Source organism: Psammomys obesus, unplaced genomic scaffold, assembly GCF_907164565.1.
Source record: "Psammomys obesus unplaced genomic scaffold, mPsaObe1.curated_primary_1811, whole genome shotgun sequence".
NCBI classification, from domain to species: domain Eukaryota; kingdom Metazoa; phylum Chordata; class Mammalia; order Rodentia; family Muridae; genus Psammomys; species Psammomys obesus.
This window is the reverse complement of record NW_026596143.1, coordinates 3,441,943-3,463,715: the sequence shown is the minus strand read 5'-3', so window position 1 is coordinate 3,463,715 and position 21,773 is coordinate 3,441,943. Positions and strand designations below refer to the sequence as shown.

At 38.6% G+C, this 21,773-nt stretch overlaps 2 protein-coding genes across 3 annotated transcripts in view; one reads left to right on the top strand and one right to left on the bottom strand.

Annotated features, from left to right (window-relative positions):
- The window catches only part of Gtf2e2 (general transcription factor IIE subunit 2), a 46,785-nt gene that overhangs the window by 1,431 nt on the left and 23,581 nt on the right, over positions 1-21,773 (top strand). For both annotated transcript variants that reach the window (XM_055593490.1, XM_055593489.1), the window contains exon 2: positions 4,155-4,321. In XM_055593490.1, coding sequence (XP_055449465.1) covers positions 4,159-4,321 — 163 coding nt within the window. In that variant the 5' untranslated portion in view covers positions 4,155-4,158. The remainder of the gene's footprint in view (positions 1-4,154; positions 4,322-21,773) is intronic.
- Smim18 (small integral membrane protein 18) lies at positions 12,155-18,788 on the bottom strand. Its single transcript, XM_055593491.1, has 2 exons — positions 18,736-18,788; positions 12,155-12,658 (listed from the first exon to the last, which is right to left on the bottom strand). Exon 2 carries the CDS (start codon positions 12,625-12,627, stop codon positions 12,340-12,342), a length of 288 nt encoding a protein of 95 aa, XP_055449466.1. The 5' UTR covers positions 12,628-12,658; positions 18,736-18,788; the 3' UTR covers positions 12,155-12,339.

Sequence of the window (21,773 nt, the reverse complement as noted above, 5' to 3'; positions counted from 1 at the left end):
TTTCTTTCTTTCTTTCTTTCTTTCTTTCTTTCTTTCTTTCTTTCTTTTCTTTCTTTCTTTCTTTCTTTCTTCTTTTTTATGTATATGAGTGTAGTCTTCATGCACCAGAAAGGACATTGGATCATATTAGATGATGGTTGGGAGCTACCATGCATTGCTGGGAACTGAACTCAGGACCTCTAGAAGAGGAATGAGTGCTCTTAGCCTCTGAGCCTTCTCTCCAGCCCCTTTTGATTTTTTTTTCTTTTTGTTTTCATGCTTTCCCTCCTCCCAAGATTTGCATATTACCTTCCCTCTTGCATAATAGTTGTTAGTATTCTTACCAAATACAACCAAAATAACAATTACTATTGAAAAGAAATGGTTCATGCTTTATCACTTTTACAGTTGAGCCAAATACGGACAACACTGATAACGGACAACACTGATAGGGACCCCCTCCTCTGTACCTAGGAAGAAACTGAGTTTAGAGCAATCCTGTAGATTGATTATTGAACAGATGTTAGGACTTGAAACTGAGAGAAGTAAGTGTTTTAGAACTGGGACTCTTCAACTCCCTTTACTTGAAGTTCACACTGATTTTTCCTTTTTCCTGATTTTCCCTTTTTTTTTTTTCATCACTATTGAACCTGAGGCTTCAAACTGCCATACTACCGTCAAGCTATATCTCCAGTCTCCATCTTCTTGATTTTTAATCAAGTGCCTGTGGAACCAGTTAGGACTCTTCAGCTTACCTGAAAGCTGAAGTGGAAGCAAAACTTACTCAGTAAAAACTGAACTTGAGGTTGTGATGTTTTGCTAGGCTAGTGACTTTCAGTGCTGTATGGTAATGATGCTGGGCAGTTGCAGTGAGGGCCCAGTTGATGCTCCATTGTGTATGGGGTTGCTAGGCATTTGCGTTCAGTACAAAGAATGTATTAAATGCATTTTCAACTTTAAATTTTTTCAGTGTATGAAGGTGTTACAGGTGTAACCCTGTTGAAGTCAGGGAGCCTCTGTAAAGTGGTCTTTCTCCCCACCCTGGACTGAACACCAGTCTTAATAGTGTGAACCTCATTCATAGAGGCAAGTGTGAGATTTTCTGAGAACCTCTTCAGGGTCCTAGAACAGCTGAGAAAAGAATTTTTGTTAGATTCTTGGTGATGAAATTGTAGTTCTTCTAGTTGTGTTCTGAGCCTTAAAATTGCAGCGTTTTTATAACTGGGAAGGGAAGAAATAAAGTGATCATTTAGTTCTACTCCCTTTCAAGTCGAGTTTTCTGTAGACTTTTCCCTAACAGTGTCTTTCTCTGTAGTCCTGGCTGTCCTAGAACTCCCTATGTAGACCAGACTGGCCTTGAACTGACAGATACCTGCCTCCAGAGTGCTGATATTAAAGTTGTGCACCACTCTCCCCAGCTTCTGTAGACATCTGTAATACCTTCACCCAGCTTTCTTAGTTAGTAAGAGTATGCTGGTTTTTAAAATACACCATTTCATTAATAGTAGTTCTGATTTATTCTGTCTGTCTCTCTCCTTTCTTTTTCTTTCATTTCGGAGCCTACATTTGCTTCCTAACTTCTGCCCAATTTTTTGTTTCAAGGGCACTGGTCCAAAGCAGAAATACAATGTGAGCTTCAAGTGTGATTTGTGTTTGTAATTAAGGTTTTTGTGTGTGTGTGATTGTAGTGCTGGGGATTTAACAGAGGGCCCCATGCAAGCAAGGCAAGTACTCTACCAACTGAACTATATCCCAGTAAAAGGCGGGGGTGGGGGGGGGAGAATTTATATATATGTCTGGGTGTATGTATTTAAAAAACATTTAAATCATTCATTGCCATTAAGATGCAGATCTGAATCTACACACTGAGAAACATTGATACTTTTCACTACTGGAAATAATGTGGCTTGTGTCTAAGGACATACTGTTGTCATTAAAGAAAAGCCAAGAATTTTGAGTAATTAAGTACTCTTATGGTTACAATTTTTTTTCCTTTTGTTGTTGTTTTCTTTTTCAAGACAAGTTTTTTTTTTTTTTTTTTTTTTTCCTGTGTAGCCCTGGCTGTCCTTCTGTCCTTGGAACTCATTCTGTAGACCAGGCTGGAACTCAGAGATCTGCTTGCCTCTGCAACTCCTCACCCACCTCTTGTGCTGGGATTAAAGGCATGCGCCACCACCCAGCTCCCTTTGATTTTTTTTTTTGGGGTGTGTGTGTGTGTGTGTGTGGTGGTTTCAAGACAGGGTTTCTCTGTGTAGCCTTGACTGTCCTGAACTCCCTTTGTAGACCAGGCTGGTCTCGAGTTGACAGAGATCCGCTTACCTCTGCTACCCTGAGTGCTGGGATTAGTCATATACCACGAAGCCCGGTTTCTCTTTGACTTTTTTTTTAATTACACAAATTCCAATAGATAATATATACACATTATTACAGATAACTGTAGATAAAAATCATCATTCAAAATTGTTAAATTAGTTGCATATTTTGGACTACTCTTAGACAGCTGTTAGCACCAATAAGGAAGCAGAGTTGGCTGTTCTATAAAGTTGGCATGGCTGTTAAAGATAGCATTCCATGGTTTCCCCTCAGCAAGACTATTGATCTAGGGCTTGGCAGAAGTATTTGAGCCACTGTCCCTTTCAGTAGCTGGTTTTTCATTGCTAACAAAGATGCTCCCTGCTCCTGTCACAGTTGATAAGCTGTCCTCTGTGAAGGAGCTGGTCTTCTTCATTTGTTACATGACATGCAAGCAGAAGCCAGATTCTGGTTGTACCTTGTAGGCAAATCTCATGAATGTCAAAGTGTAGCAAGAGAGGATGACAGCCATGCACCCACTGATAATCTCTGGAGACGTAAATTTCATTGATGGCTAAAATGGGTAGACCCTAGTTGGCAACTGGCTCTCCAAAGTGCTTGCTCAGGAGGTAGTCCTGGAAGTCCTTGTGCACCACAGCTGTAGCCATGGAGGTGCAGCTGTTCTTCAGATCAGTGACACTGTACTTTTAAAAAGTAGAACTTGGACTGATGAGATGGCTCAGCAGGTAAAAATGTGTGCCATGCAAGCCTCAGGACTAGAACCCACAAAAAGCTGGATGTATCTTTGTGGGTCTTACATATAATCCTATTAACTCCTATGTGGAGACAGAATTGCTCTGATGCTCCCAGGCCGATTGCTGTGATACATGCAATGTGGCAGAAATAAGAACCAGCTTCAGCAAGGTGGAAAGCAAGAACAGATTTCTCAGAGTCTTCTGGCTTCCACATATATACCCAGGCATGTGTACTCATTCTCACATATATGAACATGAGCTGACATGCACACGCAACAATAAAACTTAAAAAAAAATTATTAAGAAGATCTAAAAATATTCCTTACACACATAATTAATACAGGGTATCTCCTTTGCATTTAGAAGGGCTCTTTTTGGTGCCAGGTCTTAAAGTTTGTGTGCTTGTGTGTCTGTGTATTTGTTTTAGATATAAGGTTTGGAGTAGCCCAGGCTAGTCTTGGGGTGTACAGCTGAAGATGATCTTGAACTTCTGATCCTTCCGTCTCAGAGTTCTGGGGTTATAGGCATGCATCACTATACCCAGTGCTGAAGATTTAACTCAGGGCTTTGTGTGTGTGCTAGGCAAGCACTGTGCCGACAGAGCTACATCCCCAGTCCTGCAATGTGATACCTATTTTTAACGTCAAACAAGCAAACTTTTTTGTACATTGGTCTTTTGCCTGCATGTATACCTGTGTGAAGGTGTTGAATCCCCTGGAACTGGAATTACAGATAGTTGTAAGCTGCCTTGTGGGTGATGGGAATTAAACCTTGGTCCTCTGGAAGAGCAAGCAGTGCTCTTAACCTCTGAGCCATTTCTCCAGTCCCCTATTTCACACTTTATCTGAATTCTAACTAGCACATTTCAGATATAAACTGTAGATCATAGTTACCATCTTCCTGACAGCATAGCTGTAAGACTTTGGAGAATAGTTCTCTTTTTACTGCCCTTACTACTGTCTATCCCATTTCTTGGTACATGAGCACCTTTTTTAAAAAAGTGAATGAATAAATATTATTGTTAGCAAACTGAGTAAGAGATAATTTTGTGGGCACTAAGTTGCTAAGGTCTGTATCAGGTTTGAGTGATCTGAATTTATATTAAAGGTGTGTGTTTGTCTTTTGTAGCATTATGGATCCAAGCCTATTGAGAGACCGAGAGCTGTTCAAAAAACGAGCTCTTTCCACCCCTGTGGTAGAAAAACGTACTGTGCCTTCTGAATCGTCCTCCTCATCTAAGAAGAAGAAGGCAAAAGTTGAACATGGAGGATCGTCAGGCTTTAAACAAAATGCAGGTTCGTAGAACTGTTTTAGGACTGTTTGGTTTCTATTTTTGAAGAAACTAGTTATGGCAAGATCAGTTTCTCTTCTGAGACAAGGACTCTATGTAGCCCTGGCTGGCTTGGAATGTCCCTTGTAGACAAGACTGTTCCACAGAGATGCCTGTTTGTGCCTCTTGAGTGCTGAGAGTAAAGACCTGTGCTATCACACCCAGCAAGCTTTACATATATATAATCTTTAAAAAAAATTTATTTACTTTTTAAAATTTATTACGATTTATTCACTTTGTATCCTAGCTGTAGCCCCCTCCCTCATCCTCTCCCAATCTCACTCTCCCTCCTTCTCCTCCCATGCCCCTCCCCAAGTCCCCTGATAGAAGAGGTTCTCCTCCTCTTCCATCTGGCCCTAGGCTATCAGTTCTCATTAGGACTGGCTGTACTGTCTTCCTCTGTGGCCTGATAAGGCTGCCCCTAACTCAGGGGGATGTGATCAAAGAGCCAACCACTGTTTCCCTTACGAGGGAACCCACTTGGAGACTGAGCTGCCAAGGGCTACATTTGTGCAGGGGTTCTAGGTTATCTTCATGAATGGTACTTGGTTGGAGTATCAGTCTCAGAAAAGGCTTCTGGGCCTAGATTTTTTTTGGTTCTGTTGCTCTCCTTGTGGAGCTCCTGTCCCCTCTAGGTCTTTCATCTCCCCTTTCTTCATAAGATTCTCTACACTAAAATCTGTACACCTAAAAAAGATAAGTAAGAAGGAGGATCCTGGGTAAGATGATCAATCCTCACTCAGAAAGGCAAACGGGATAGACATCAGAAGAGGGAGAAAACAGGGAACAGGACAGGAGTCTACCACAGAGGGCCTCTGAAAGACTCTACCCAGCAGGGTATCGAAGCAGATGCTGAGACTCATAGCCAAACTTTGGGCAGAGTGCAGGGAATGTTATGTTTGTTTTTTGAGATAGGGTTTTTCTGTGTAGCTTTGGCTGTACTGGACTTACTTTATAGGCCAGGATGACCTTGAACTCAGAGATCCTCCAGCCTCTGCATCCACAAGTGAAGGGATTACCCCAGCTAAGTTTAATATTCTTAATGAGTTTTAGATTCTTGGTTAAATATATAATATAAAAGATAGAATTTAAGCCTATAATATGTTTCCAGGACCTACATCACAGCTTGCAGCTACTCCAGTCCCAGGGGATCCAATAGCCTTTACTGGCCTCCATGGGCACTGCATTCCACTGATGCACAGACACACGCAGGCAAAACATCCATAAAATAAAATTAAAGGGAAAAACATATACACCATATATGCGAGGGGGGAAAGTTTATAAAAACAAAAACAAAAAACCTACCCGTTTTGAGGTTTGGTTTATATAATATACTATTTACATTTTAAAGATATAATGCAAATATTTTTTAGTAAATATAGTACAACTATTACTCCCATTTTAGAACATTTCCATAATCCCTCAAAGGTCTGATATGTGGTCATTTGCAGTGACTCTGATCCCAGCCCGGATAACCATTACTCTATTCTGTCTATATATATTTGCCTTTTCCAGACAATTGCTGTAAATAGACTTGTATATGGAGCACTCTTTATATGTGACTTCTTTTAATTAATGTTTTTTATTTTTATCCATGTTATTGGGTGAATCAGTACTTTTAGGTTGGTGAGAATAGTCTTAAATGCAATAATTCTCCTGTCTCTACTGGTGAGTGCTTTTGTTTCTATTGACTGGAGACTTAGGCTAGAATTTCTGGATAATGTGAATTTATGTTTAGCTTTTAAGGAAACTATCAAAATGACTGTTGTGGTTTGGTCTTTTTGTTGCTATGCTAAAACACTGACCAAGAAGCACCTTGTGGAGGAAAGGGTTTGTTTGACTTACAGGTTGTAGCCCATCAGGAGGGAAGCTGCTGAGGCAGAAACTGAAACAGAGACTACTGGGTATGCTGCTGCTTACTGGCCTGCTTCCTCTGCTCATGCCCTGCCAGACTAGTACTTCTTCTTCTTTTTTTTTTAAGATTCACATATATGGGTGTTTTGTCTGCATGTATTTCTGTGTAGCACATGCATGCCTGGTGCCCCATGGAAGACAGAAGAATGCATCAAATTCCCTGGAACTGGAGTTACAGAGTGTTATGGTTATTGGGAATTGAACTCCCATCCTTTGGAAGAGCAGGCTGTATGCTTAACCACTGAGCCATCGCTTTAACCTCAGTCAGGTTTCCTGTACAACCCAGGAACACCTGCCCAAGGGTATCACTGCCCATGGTGAGCTAGCCCTCCCACATCAGTTCTCACTCAAGATGGTGCCCCGCAGATGTGCTGTGCCCAAAGGCCAGTCTTGATGGAGGCAGTTAGCTCTTTGATTGAGGGTCCGTCTTCCCAGATGTGTCAAGTTGACAGTCATAATTGGCCATCACAGAAAGTAAATCATTTTACGTTTTCACTAGTGATGAAGGAAGGTCTAGTTATTTCTCATCCTTACCAATACTTGGTTCTTAGTGGATATGAATAAGTATTGTGGGCTTTTATTTGTTTTTATTTTTTTGAGACAGTCTCTTCTTTTATATTCCAGGCTGATTTGTAGTTCATTATATAGCTCACGCTGATATCAAAGTCATGGCAGTTCTCGTCTCATCCTTGCTAGCTTTGTTGTGTTTTTCTTTCTTTCTTTCTTTCTTTTTTAATTTGTTTTTTATTTTGTGTATGAACATTACATACATGTATGTATATATACTACATCATGTGTGCCTGGTGCTATCAGAGGCCAGAAGAGGGTGTCAAATCCTCTGGGACCGGAGTTGGAGATGATTGTGAGCCATCATGGGCACTGGAACCTAAACTTGTGTCTTCTGCAAGAACAGCAACTATTGCGCTGTCTTTCTGGCCCAAAAGTGCTGTGGGTTGTTTTGTTTTTTTGTTTTTGTTTTTGTTTTTTTACACTGAACCTACATGCTATACTTTGTCTGGGACTAACTGGCCAGTATTGAAAACTGGTGAGCCCTAGGTTCAGTGAGAGACTTGGTCTCAAGGTTGGTTGGTAGTGTTGGGGCAAGATGGGAAAAAGTATTTGCTGGGTTAGCCTGACAGCTTGAGTTCAGTCTGGAGATCATAGTGGAAGGAGAGAACAGAAGAATCCTGAATGTTTGGCTTTTGACCTCCTAAATGTATGCATTTACACACACACACACACACACACACACACACACACACACACGAACAAACACTCATAATAAAATTTAAAAACTTTCTGACAGCTCCCATGATGTATTTTTGTAATATCATGGTTATTGGTTTGCCATTGTATCAGTCTCTGGCCTAAGCTCTTATATAGTAGTAAGTTCAGTAAATGTTTAAATGGCTAAATTACAAGATGACGTGTTGGGGGAAAAGTAGTGTACTTGTTCATTGGGTAAAGCTGATTGCCACACAACTCTGGCCACCTGAATTGGGCCTCCAGAACCCACATAAAGGTGGAAGAATGGACTCTATAGAGTTGTTCTCTGATCTCATATCATGTGTACATACTGACTAGTAATAGCAAGAAAAAAATGTAGATGTTGAAAATCCACCTATGGCAGTGGTTCATCAACCTTCCTTTAGTATAGCTCCTCATGTTGTGGTGACTTCCAACCATAAAAATATTTTTGTTGTTACTTCATAACTGTAATTTCTTACTGTTATGAATCATTATATAAATATGTTTTCCGATGGTATTTGGGAACCCCTGTGAAAGAAAGGATTGTTCAACCCCAAAAGGGTTGTGACCCCCAGCTTGAGAAATACTGACCTGTGTATGGTAAGAACTCTTAAATGTGGTTATAATAGTGTTTGAAATAGTTCCTGGCTACATGGTATTTTATATTCTTAGGTTTTACAAGCCCTTTATATTATTATTATCATTATTTTGAAAAAGGATATTACTGTAGCTCAAGGCTGGCTTAGAACTCACTGTGTTGCCAACGCTGGCTTAAATTCATGGTAGTCTTTCTGCTTCAGTTTCCTGACAGAGTAAAGGTATGAGCCACTATGTCCTGCTTTGTGTTTGTTTATAATGTTAGTTAGAAAAACATGAAAAAGATAATGCTTTGTGGAAGTGATTTTATACTGTCATTTCGTGTTCTTTAAAGTAAAATTAACAGATTTCTGTTCCTATTTTTAAAAACATAATTATTGCACAAAAAGTCATTCTATCAGCATTGGAGATTAAAATAAAGACGTTCTTAGCACTCCATACCATTGTTGTGTAACAGACTTGCTGGGGAGAATAGGGCCTTCCTCATGCCCAAGTCCATTTACCTGTATAGGGAACTGACTGACTACCAAAGTCCTTGGTGAACCAATGAGTTTTATTAGTTATTTATGGGAATATGGATAATAGGTTACTTACAGGAACAGAAAGGACTCAAAGACAACTGCATCGCTAAAGCTGGAAACCTGTAGGTAGCTCAACAGGTTGGAGAGTGTCCTTTCCAGATGGTTCAGCTGGCGTGGGCCTCATCCTGGGAGCTCAACTGGTCTCTGCTTCCTGGGGCTTGTCTGAGTATGAGTCACAGTATTTTATCTACTCTTGGGGAGGGAAAGGCCTAGTTAATCTGGTCCATTTCAGAGACTTCCTGAAGCTGTTTGGGGTTGTTTACTCCTATCTTAAGCTTCTCTGTAGGATTGAATCAACTATTCTACATTTGTTTTTAGTCTTTGTGTGTATAAACCTAAAGTAGCATCTATAATATTAACTAATTAGAGCTGGGGAGAAGGCTTAGTTTATAAAATGTTTGCTGTATAATCATGAGGATTAGAGTTTGGAGTCCCCACACCCATATATGAAGCTGGGTGCAGACAGTGCTCGCTAGTAACCCCAGTGTTGGGGAGACAGACAGGAGGATCCGTTGGGCTTCCTGGCCAGCCATTCTTGCCAATCAGTGAGCTCCAGGTTCGATGAGATCATCTTAAAAAAAAAAAAAAAAAAAAAAGGAAAAAAAAAGGTGGCAAGCAGTAGAGGAAGACATCTGTTGTCAAACTCTGGCCTCTACATGCACATATACACATCTACCAATACATTACACAAAATAAATTTTTAAAATTCAGAATTGATTTGCTTTTTCTTCATTTAAAATACAAAATACTATTTTATTTTATAATAGTGTTAAGTGTTTTAATTTTAATCTATTTTAAGATGACTTGGTATATTTAGTAAAAGGTATAGTTATTTTCTTTTTTTAATATTTGAAATAATCTTTTGTTGTTTGTTTGTTTTTAGCTTTTTGCAGTAGTAGGGATTGAACCCAGGGTGTGTAGGCAAGCCTTTTATCATGGAACAGTGTTCTCAGTCAAAGCTGCTTGCTTGCTTCTATTGTCAAAGGGAATCTGTCTCATTATCTCATGTATTTTTATGCATATTTTCAGAGGGAATCTCATCTCACTTATTTGCATGCATATGAGTGTTTTGCTTGTATGTGTGTATGTATGTGCATCATGTACACTCAGTGTCTGTGGAGGGCAGAAGAAGGTGTTGCATCTCCTGGAATTGGTGTACAGTTGCAAGCCACATGGGAATACTGGGAATTGAACCAGGTCTTCTGAAGAGAGCAACAAGCTATCTCTCCAGCTTCTGTTTCATTTTCTTCTAAAGATGTAATTAAGTATTTTTTAACAATTATTTTATGTGTATAGGTGTTTTACCTTCATGTATGATTGTGTACCATGTGCATGGCTGCTGCCTTGGGAGGCTAGAAAAGGGCATTTAATGCCATTGGAACTGGAGTCACAGACATGAGCTGCCTGTGGATGTTGGGAATTGAACCTGGCCCCTTTGGAAGAGGAACAAGTGTTCTTAGCCACTGAGCCATCTATCCAGCTTCTAATGTAGTTTTTAAAATAGCATATAAAATAATGGTTTTCATTACTACTTTTCTTTTTCATTATTATTGTTTTTAGACATGTATAGAGATTTTTTATTCCGAGAGAATTTCCTGGAATAAATTTGTAGCTGTTATTTATGGCCTAAAGGTTTTCTTTGATTTTCTCACAGGTGACACAAAGCAGTATTAAAATTGTAAAATAACATTATCTGCCATTGAAGTTATGGCCATTGGGATAACAAGAAGTAAAACAGGAGGGAGTGATAGCTCAGTTGTTAGGAGCATTTGCTGTTCTCATAGAGGAGCCAGTCTCACTTCCTGCACACACATGGAAGTTTAGCTCTCCAACTCTAGTTCCAAGGCATCTGATGCTCTCTTCTGGCATATGTGGGCAGCAGGGATACATACATGTAGTGCATATAAATAGGCGAAACATTCATAGGCCTGAAATAAAAATAAGAAAACCTCTGAGCTGGGGATGGTAGCACATACCTTTAATCCCAGCGCTTGTGAAGCAGAGGCAGGCTCATCTCTGTGAATTCTAGGCCAGTCTTGTCTACATAGCAAGTTTTAGAACAGCCAGGGCTACACAGAGAAACCCTGTCTCAAAAAAAAAGAAAGAAAGAAAGAAAGAAAAAACGAAAAACTTAAAACAAAACAAAACGCCTTCTATATTTGGTTTTTCTCTCTATTCCTCCTTCTCTACCTCCCTTGGTCTCCTGCTTGGTTTTGTCTTCCTGCCTCTTCTTCATGATTGTGCCACCACACCTGGTATTAAACCATCACATTATTTTTTTAAAAAGTATGTGCACACTTGTTTCATGCAAAGTACACTTGTGCCATGGAATGTGTATAGAGGCCAGAAGACAACTGTGTTTGTCCTTGACTTTCATCTTGAAACAGGGTCTCTTCTTGTTGCTGTGTTCCTTAGCTACCTGGCCTATAAACCCTAGGAGGTTATCTTGTTCTATTGCTATGACTGCTGGATTACAGCCTTGAGCACTGGCTTTATGTAGGTTCTGGGGATCTGAAGTTAGATCTTCACAGTATGGCAAGTCCTTTAACTACTGAATGATCTACCAACCCCAAACTGCCACAGTTCTTAATAGGTGTTGAATGTCTTTAATACTATTATTAGAGCCAGGTGTGATAGTATAAACCTGTAACCCAAGAATTTGGGGAGTGGAGGCCGGCTTGGGCTTCACCTTAAAATGAACAAAACAAAAAACCTAAATCCCAAACAAAACCCCCAAAACCGTCAGCTCTAACAAAAGCTTTTCACCTTTCTTAGCAGTTTTTTGTGCATTGAGTATCTTTACGTCTTGATAGAGTGAATAAGAAAGGTAAAAATAAAAGAATACTTTCAAGAAAATGTAATTTAACAGTGTGAGGTAGTGTGTTTCAGTTTGGAAATACCCTGGGCCTCTTCTAGACCAAAAGCAAATCAGTTTGTGGGAATCCTATATATACTCGGCAGCCTTTCTGATCATTGTGAGATACATTCATGTTGACCCTAATCTTATGTAAAAGTCAAACCCTAAAAAAATATATATTGTCTTCAATCATTTTTGAAGTACTGGAATTTTAGTAAATAGGGTTTGTGCTATGGTAGCACATGCCTGTAATCCCATCACTTTGAAGGCTTGAAGCGATACGATTGCTGCAAGATTGAGGTTAGCCTGAGCTTACATATCAAGATTGTCTCACCCCCTTCCTCCTACCATAACAAAGGGACCTCTATAGTGGAAAGTTTTGCTCTGGGTTTAGAGGCACATTTTAAGTAGGATTTTGCTACCTAAGTACTACTTTATCTGTGTGACCTTTCACAAGTTACTTATTTTAACAGTTAGCTCTGCTTATTTTTTAGTTTGCCTTGAAACTGGAATACTGCTGTCCAGTATTCCCAGTAGTATTCATGTTGGGAATAGTTCATCTAGTTTTTGATGCTGTATTAAGTAGTCTGCTAAGTTCATGTTCTGAACTGTATGTTTAATGAAGGAGACACAAAAGTGCACATTCACTTGTTTTCTCTTCTACTAGAAATCTTTTAGCTATTCAAAGTCAGAGTCAATTTTGTAGTAATGGTTGGCTTCAGGAAATTGTTTTCCCCAGAAGAGGCAGAAGGCTGTTTTTAAAGCTTTTGTTCATCTTCTTGAGGGTTACACCACCTCGCTGTCACGTTTTCTGATGTTGTCCATCATACTTCTGAGAGGGTTCGGCTCATTTTTCAAGTCCTTCACGGTTTTGTTCTTAGCACAACAACAACAGTCAAGTACTTCGTAAAGGAAAGCCAGCACGACTAAGGACACCACAGTAAATATGAACAAAAGCAGGATGACAAAACAGGCAGTGTTCCAGTTATCATGGAAAGGGTAAATTTTCTGGACCTGAAATCCAAGGTACTGATACACAGAGGTTGTGGTTTCATTCCAGTGGCTGGAAGCCATCCTTGAGGCCACCTGTAGTGCCGTTTGGAATCTACACAAAGGGAGAAAATGAACATATATAGCCAAACTACAGATTTGTGCATTCAGATCTCAGTACTAAATTCCTTAGTAAATTTATATAGTCACCGTGGACTTACTGTCTAACAAAATTAATGACTGAATTACATTTAAAATTTTTTTGTGTGTTTATCCCAGTTAGCAAATTATACTCTAGTTTTTGTGTATTTCACTTACTAGATAATGTTTGTGTTTAGGCTTCTTGCACACACAGAATGGAAAAAAAAAAATTTACTTATGGCATTTACTGCTCATAAGGGGGAAGCAACTGCTAGTTTGAAGCTTGACTAAAGCAGTGGTCAGTGAGCAGTCACCTAAAACCACAGACAGTCTTCTCAGTACCTTTCAAATTTTTCTCACCTTGGTTCAAAGTATTTTTGTTTCCTATTGCCACTTCTGTTAGCTTCTGGAAATTGTAGCCAATACAAAATAAAGTAGATAACTTCAGGGCTGTCAGGATGGCTCAGGAGGTAAAGATGCTTGCTTCTAAACCTAATGACTTGAATTTGATCTCAGAGCTATGTGGTAGATAGAACTGATTTTGCATGTTTCTCTGTGATCTCTGCATTCCATGGAATGTGGGATGCCCCTCTCCCATGAATAAAAATGTGGTTTTGAAAACAGTAGACAGATTTAGCCCTTTAAGAAGTGTCAGATTAATTAATCAAGAAAGCTGGTGAGTTAAATTTCTGTTTTTATACCACAGTACTGCTTCCTTGGTCCTTGTTTTTGTCTTTAAACTATATACTCACAGGGGTCTTAAATTTGGTATGTCGTTAAGGTTGATTTTGAACTTTGGCTATTTTTGGATTTTTTTTTTCCTCCTTAGTGTTTCGATTATAATAGTGCATTATTATCCTTGCTGATTTCAGTACTGTGCTTTTGTTGACCTGATACTTGTTATTCCTTAAATGAGAATGTGAAGATTGAAGATTTGCTATTATAGAAATGAGACTAATTTTTATTTGAGATGTGCCTTCCTCTGCTTCTCAATGCTGGGATTAGAGATATATTCTACCACTATCTTGATTACCCCACCCCCCACCCCCCCGCCCCGAGAAACCTCTCTCGAGATAACCCTGGCTATCCTGGAACTTGTTCTGTACACCAGGCTCTCTGCATTGCCTGGCTCATTATCTTGATTTAAAAAATATATTTTAAAGAGTTTTTCTTTTTCTTTTTTTTTTTTTTTTTTTTTGGTTTTTCAAGAAAAGGTTTCTCTCTGTAGCGTTGGCTGTCCTAGACTTGCTTTGTAGACCAGCCTGGCCTCAAACTCAGAGAGATCTGCCTGCCTCTGCCTCCCTGAGGCTGAGATTACAGGCGTGCGCCACCATGCCGACTTTTTATGTGTATATTTTATGTAAAAAAAAATGTCAGCATAGTACATAAAGAGTATAACCGTGGCGTCCCAGCACCTGGGAGACAGATGTCGGAGGAACGTGAGTTTGAGACCAGCCTAGGTTACAGTGGGAGTTCCAGATGGATCTTAGCTCTAATGAGACCTTTGTCTCCAAAAAAGCAAAGAACATGTAATGAACTCTTATGTGCTCATAGTTAAATTTTTATTTATAAGCTGTTGACATGTCCATGTTTATTCATTTGCTTCTATCACATTTCATTGGAAAGCAGTTCCTAGAAATTATTCAATGTCTTCTGAGAGATGGCTTTTAAATACAAGCATGGTGTTTCCACACCCAAACTGTGAAGTTATTTTGGTTAAATTTCTTTGTCTTCCTAGAAAACAGAATTTTATAACTTTTTACAAAAGTTGTGTTTTTTAAGGTTTTAGTTTCTATTCTAAATCAAGTTTGTTTTATGACAAGTTTGTTTTAGCCAACTCTCTGGCTAGCCTTTTGCATACTTCCTATATTTTGAAGGTTAGATTTATTAGCTGAAGCCAGAAATAAAGACTTAACTACATGTTTTGTTGGATTTAAGACTTCTCTTACATGGTGCTTGGTCACTCTTCATTCTTCAGTGAGAACCAACAGACTTAATGGGTAGCATGTAACTGAGTTACTTCTGTTAGTTGAGGAACACATAAAATGACATTGTCAGTAGGCAAGCTGTGTCACTTTATATTACATTTCATTATTTTCAAGCTATGTCTCTAGACCAAGATTTCAAAGTTACCTTAATTTTGGGATTTGCTCTTTAGAGTACATTCTTTTTTCTTTTTTTTAAATTAAAAATAATTTTTTTCATACAATATATTTTAATTACAGTTTCCTCACCCCATACATCTCCCAGTTCTTCCCCATCAGCCTTCTACCTGGATCTACCCCCTTTCTGTCTCTCCTTAGAAAACAAATGGCCATCTAAGGATCGATAATAAAATAAAATGAAAACAAATCAATAGTACAAAAAAGCCAAAGAAGAAAAAGAGCCAAAGGATAAGCACAAGAAACATCTCTGTGCACACAGGGATCTCATAAAAGCATAAAACTGAAAGCCATAATATTTATGCACAAAAACTTGTAACATTAAGAAAAAAGGGGGGGCGGGCTGGAGAGAAGTTAAGTGTACTGCCTGCTTTTCCAAAGGTCCTGAGTTCAATTCCCAGCAACCACATGGTGGCTCACAACAATCTGAAGTGAGATCTGGTGCCCTCTTCTGACACGCAGGCATACATGCACTACAGAATACTGTATAAATAATAAATAAATAAATATTTTTAAAAAAGCCCTAACTTAACATTATGAGCCAAAGAACCTCCAAGGATTCCACTGAGTTCATTTTATGTTGGCCATCTACTGCTGGGCCAACCCTTAAGAGTGGTTTGTTTCCCTAGTGTGACTCCCTTAGAGAAAACTAAGTTTTCATTTGCAAGTGGCAGTCAGTTGGAGATAGCTCCGGGGTTAGGGATGGGAATGTGTGTCCAATTCTCCTTTCAGTTCTAGGACCTCATCTGATGCAGACCCTGCGGGCACATTCTTATAGAAAAAGAAAACCAGCTGCCATTTATACAGGGTTAAGTGGTGCCTTTTATGTTGTATGACATGGATGCCCCAATATGCTGTATCCAACATCTTTGTTGTCTTTGTCTGAGTCTAAACACAATGTACCCAATTGTTCATGTATTCAGAAACTTTGTTAGATAGAGACAAATTTTAGGTGTTTGTGTGGGTGTGGTATGCGTGTGTTCTTGGCTAGGTCCATTTTGACTTGGCTTTTTTAATAAAGGCATATAAGGTATGTACATGCTTCCCATGTGATTTTAAAATATTTGTCCTATGAAGCACCTTTAAGATTTATGACACTAGTATTATGTGAATATTCCTGCAAGTAGGCCACATTGTTACAGTTGCTTTTACATTAACATAAATGAATTTTCATATTTCATTTTGAAGAGCAGAGGTAATAGTGATGGATCAGACTTCAGGAGACTCTCAAACACAGGGCCTCTTGTGTGCTAGGGGAGCACTCTGCCACTGCCCTGCATCCCCACCCTAGACAGTGTACTTTATTTACACATGAAAATTCATATAATGATTTTGCTTGCAATGACTGTGGAATAGCAGTATGTTTATGAAAGGCATTTAGGTGTTTTGCTGAAAGTGTCTAAGCAGTTTAGGAAGGAGTATATATGAGTGGTGGTTTGAATAAGAATGGTTCCCATTAGGCTCATTTATTTAACTATTTAGTCCCCAAGGAGTGTCACTATTTGAAAGGATTAGGAATTGTGTCCTTGATGGAGGAAGTGTGTCACTGGCTTTGAGGTTTCAGAAGCTCATGCCAGGCCCAGGCTGTCTTCCTGTAGATCAAGATGTGGCTCTCAAATAGTGCTCCAGTGCATGCCTGCATACCACCATGCTCCCCACCATGGTGATGAGGGACTAACCCTCTGAAAACTGTAAGCAAGTCCTCAACTAAATGCTTTCTCTTCTAAGAGTTGCCGTGGTCACGGTGTAGGACAGTGACTAAGATGGTATGTTCAGGTTCCTGTTGTATGTTATGTCAGTTTGCCGTCTTCAACAGTGTTGAAGCTGATGAGGCAATCAAAACATTGTTGCTTTAGTTAGCTTCTGAAGCAAGTAAAACTTGGATGGTAGGGATCACTGTTCACCTTAACTGAATGTGTATTCCTCTGAGCATAGAAAAGCTCCTACAGGAGTCTGTGTGTGTTACATTTTAAGGTAAAGAGTAAGTTTTATGGCAATACAAATGCTGTAATTAAGCACCTGAAAGAAGTACGTCATCAGGATTTCCTTTTATAGACTGTATCATTCAAATTAAAATTTGTATCATGGAAATTCTGTAAGCATGTTACAAAAACTGAGAGTATGTTTAAAAATAGAAGCCCCTTCTCTAATTTTATTGTAGGAATGTGAAACCTTAAAGCAAATCATATAATTTTTAGTTAGGTTTTGTTTTATGTTATTTTTGCCATATTCCCTTTGCCTTTTTTTCTATCCTTCTCAAAAGGCCCCAGTGGAATATTTATGGGGATAGGTTTTGTGGTTTGGGGACCCTGAATTACCAGATTAGAAATTACAATTTAGCTCTAGTTATGGTAAAAACTTGTGAATTGATTTTTCTGGCACTTTTAAGCACATCACTTTGAAATATGATCAGTTAATCACAATAGCCTTTAAATATAGAGCAACTTACTCTATTCAAGCCCTGAGACTAAGATAATGGGTACTTGAAAGATGATTTGGTGAACAATAAATGGACCTCCATTTATGCTAATTATAGATACACTATATGAAAATGTAGGCTGTTATGAATGTTAAAACAATTTGGAATGTTAAAGTGTAAATTAACTGTTGCTTGACAGTTATTTTTATGTTACTTTGCTCCCACATTGTATAGTAAGCAGAATGGTTTCTAGGTAATTTGACCCTGCTGTGCTGAACCTGAGAGATCTTGTTACAGCAACCTTAAGAGTTTTTCAAGAGATACTCTGTGTAACTTGAATCCTAACTAAGGAACAGAAGAAATAGGAATTATGAAAAGCGTAAGAAAAAACCCAATGTTAGGAGTGAATATACTTAGCATCCAGGTAAAGGGAAAAGTTGGATAGTTAGATTGTTAAGTACAGTGCATCATGGAGAGCTAGCCTCTACTAAATAGGTTTTCATCTTCAGGTAATGTTTGCAGAAATTTGGTCGATGACTCTGAGGCTGGGAGAATAATTTTACTATCTAGAATCATTGTTCTAACTTAGCTGGCTCTTCTTAGGACACATTTAACTTTAAGAGGTACTTTATAAAAAAGACTGAATTTGTATGTATTAGTACCAGCTTAAGAATAACCTAATTGGGGAGGGGAAAAGAAGAATAACCTAATTACATTAAATTTTTGTGTGGCTTGTAATGAAAGGATATTTTTAAAGATTTTTTTTTTTTAATAACATGGCTTGCATTTTATGGTAAGATAGATTATACTGTGAGGAATTATTTTAATTAAGATGTTAGGAAAATCTGAGCTCCATAAATGATCTCTCTTTCCTTACAGTATAATACAACTCACATAATGATACACGTTAAAGAGTTTTCCATAAAAATTACAACTGGCGTTTTCTTGGTATTTTCCACATTAGTATTCAAAGTCAAATATACATAATTTGAATTATCTTCTCATTTGTTAAAATATAAGCTTTCTTGTAACTGCTTTTTACCAGCCAGTATAATTTGCACAGATAATTTGAAAGCTTTAGCCAAAGCTTTTCTATGATTCTAGATTTTATTTCTTTGAGAAACATCCTTTGTTAAGACAGACCAGACTGCTGAAATGGATTTGCTTTGAGAAAATGAAATTAGCAAAGACCCAGGTTAACATCAAATGCTTTTGTCTTTCTTAAGGTCTGAATAGAGATCAGATTAGTAGAAAATGTAGTGAATTTTCCATTAGGGCACAGATGGTAAGGATCCTTATCAAATAGCACAAGGCAGTCGTCATTTTCATGATAAAATCTTACCAAATGGCTTAATACATTGCTTTTACGTCATTAGTAGGCATAATGCTTTCTGGCTTTCATGGTAAAATATTTTCTTACTGCTTCATAAGGATATGGACTACTGAATAAAAAGCATCAAATAAACCTACCTCTTGTCTGGAAAGATGCTGTTGAAGCGATGGTATCGTCTGTTTGTAATGCAGTCTAGTGCACAGCCAAGATGGAGCTGTGTTTCTATTGGTCGGATGCATAATGCAGCTGACAGTTTCCTCTATGCTCATTTGCATTAAGTCCTGCCATCCCGAGGAGCAGATCATTCATAAACTTGAACAGAGCTGTCTGGGTTATCAGCTGCCACTCCCTTCCTTTAATTTTTTTTTTGGGGGGGGGGGTCTTTAAGCTAATTTTTTACATGGGAACAGATTGATTTTTTAGTTTTTTTTTCTTCTTGTATAAAATTTCACATCCTTCTGTAAACAGTGCAGTACTAACTGTAGAATAATCTTCAGAGGCAGTTACCTAGGAAACAGCAGCCCAGGTTAACCACTTTGGTAAGATATTAACAGAAAATGTGCATAAAATCTAATAAATAAGCTCAAAATGAAAAGGTTTCAAAAATATGTTCTCAAGTCTGACTTCTGGACACTTGTAGTTAGGAGAAATTTTGAGGAAAAAAATAATATTTTAGTTCTTTAAATTATAGTAGAGTTAATTTAGATGGGTGATTTCTTTTTGTAAATTTTAAGATATAGACAGCTTTATGTTTTTAGTTGGGTCTAGTCCACCTGGCTGTTTATTGTTATTTTTATCATAGCAGAATCAAAATTTATTTTTATTTAAAAGAATAGTTCTTAAAATGGGGAGAGTTGTGCATGGTGGTGCACATTTGTAATCCAGTACTTGAAAGGCAGAAACTGGTCCATCTGCATGGTGAGTTCCAGACTGTACGTTGAGATCCTTGTCTCAAAACAAACGAAGAACAACAAAAAAAAATTCCATTAAAACAACAAACAAACAAAAAACAACGGGAGAGTGAGTAAATTCTTGCTACATAGACTTAAAATATATACAGATAAATCATTACATTAATTTCTAGCTGTATAGGAGCACATGAAAATACCCTTATATTGCAGTGATCATTCAGTAGGTATTTGAGTATAGGCTTTGGTTGGCCTTGACTTAGTACTGGGGACATTGTGGTAAACAAACTGTGTGGTTCATAATTGATCATTTCTTTGGAGTTTGTTCTTAGTATACTGTGATTTCTTTCTTTTTTTTTTTTTTTTTTTTAGTTTTATCAGCTTTTTAATTCAGTATTGTAAGATAAGCTTAATAATACTAATTGAAATGCTGGTCTCAATGGCACAGGCCTATGGTCCCAGCTACTCAGGAGTTTGAGTCAGGCTCAAAAGTTTAAGGCCAGTCTAAGTAACTTTAAAAAATATTTATTCATTACCTTTATTTTATGCATATGAATGTTTTGTCTGCATGCATGTCTGTGTACTACATGTGCACCTGGTGCCGAGTGAGTCAGAGCCCCTGGAACTTGAGTTACAGATGGTTGTGAGCAGCCCTGTGGGTGTTGGGAACTGAACCCAGGTCCTCTTCAGGAACAGCCAATGCTCTAACCACTGTACCATCTCCCCAGCACCAATGTGAGTAACTTAATGAGGCTTTCTCAGATAAAAAGTAAAAATGGGGTTGGGATTAAGCTCAGTGTTAGAACAGAAAACAACAACAAACGACCAGTGTGGTGGCACATGCCTTTAATCCCAGCACTTGAGAGGCTGAGGCAGGCAGATCTCTGTGAGTTCAAGGACATCCGGGACTACAAAATGAGTTCCAGGACAGCCAGGGCTACACACAGAAAAACCCTGTCTCAGAAAACAAAACCCAAAAAAGCTTAGTGTTAGAACACTTGCAAAGCATTTTTGTGTTCCTCGGGTTAATGTGTATTTGTGGGTGTCTATGTTCTGACAAAATGGCCCATGTCAGATGGAATATAATGTGTAAAGGGTAGTTGGTAGAGCTTATAGAGCAATTTCCAGGGCTTACAGCTTGATTTAAATATGCCTTGTTACAACCCTCACAGTTTTTATTTTTAAAAGAGGACAGTTAGAGCTGGGGAGATGGCTTAGCCGGTAAAGTGCTTATTATGCGATCAAGAACATCTGAGTTCAGATTCCGAGCACCCAGTGGCATCCCAGTGCTGGGGAGGTGGATATAGGAAGATTTCTGGGGCTTGTTGGCCCGTTGGTGAGCTTCAGGGTCAGTGAGAAACTCAGTTTGAAAAAATACCATGGAGGGGCAGGAGAGCTGGCTTAGGGGTTAAGAACACTGGCTGTTCTTCCAGAGGACCTCGGTTTGATTCCTAGTACTCATGTGGAAGCTCACAAGTGTATAAAACCAGTTTCAGGGCATCTGAAACCCAATTTTGACCTCTGCAGGCACCTGGGCATTCATGGGGCACGTGTAGGCAAAACACCAGTACACACGAGATAAAATTTAAAAATAAAAAATGATGGAGAAGGAATTGAGGAAGATACCAACCTCTGGCCTACGTGTGCTCATGTCACTGCCTCCCTCTACCATGTGCACTAAATAAATACAAGAGGACAATAAAGCTTCTTAAATAGGTTTTTTTTTCTTGATGATTAAATGTGAGAATCATTTGGTGTGGTGCTTGGCAGATAATAGGTTCAATAAATATTATTGAACTATTATTATTTTTTCTTTATTAATTACACTTTATTCACTTTGTATCCCCCCTGTGGCTCTCTCCCTCCTCCCGTCCCAATTCCTCCTTTCCTCTACCCTCTGCATGCATGCCCCTCCCCAAGTCCACTGATAGGGGAGGACTTCTTTTCCTTCCTTCTGATCCTAGTCAATTAGGTCTCATCAGGAGTGGCTGTGTTGTCTTCTTTTGTGGCCTGGTAATGCTGCTTCCCCCTCAGGGGGAGGTAATTAAAGAGCAGGCCAATCAGCATTATTAAAAGAGTTTTAACCATCTTGGGAAAAATAACCATATAGTTAGTATTTCATAACTGAAACAAGTGTATTATTATTGACAGGATCTTCTGTAGCCCAGGCTAGCCTTGGACTTGCTGTGTAGCAGAGCATGACCTTAAACATTTAAAAAAAGATAGATAGATAGATAGATAGATAGATAGATAGATAGATAGATAGA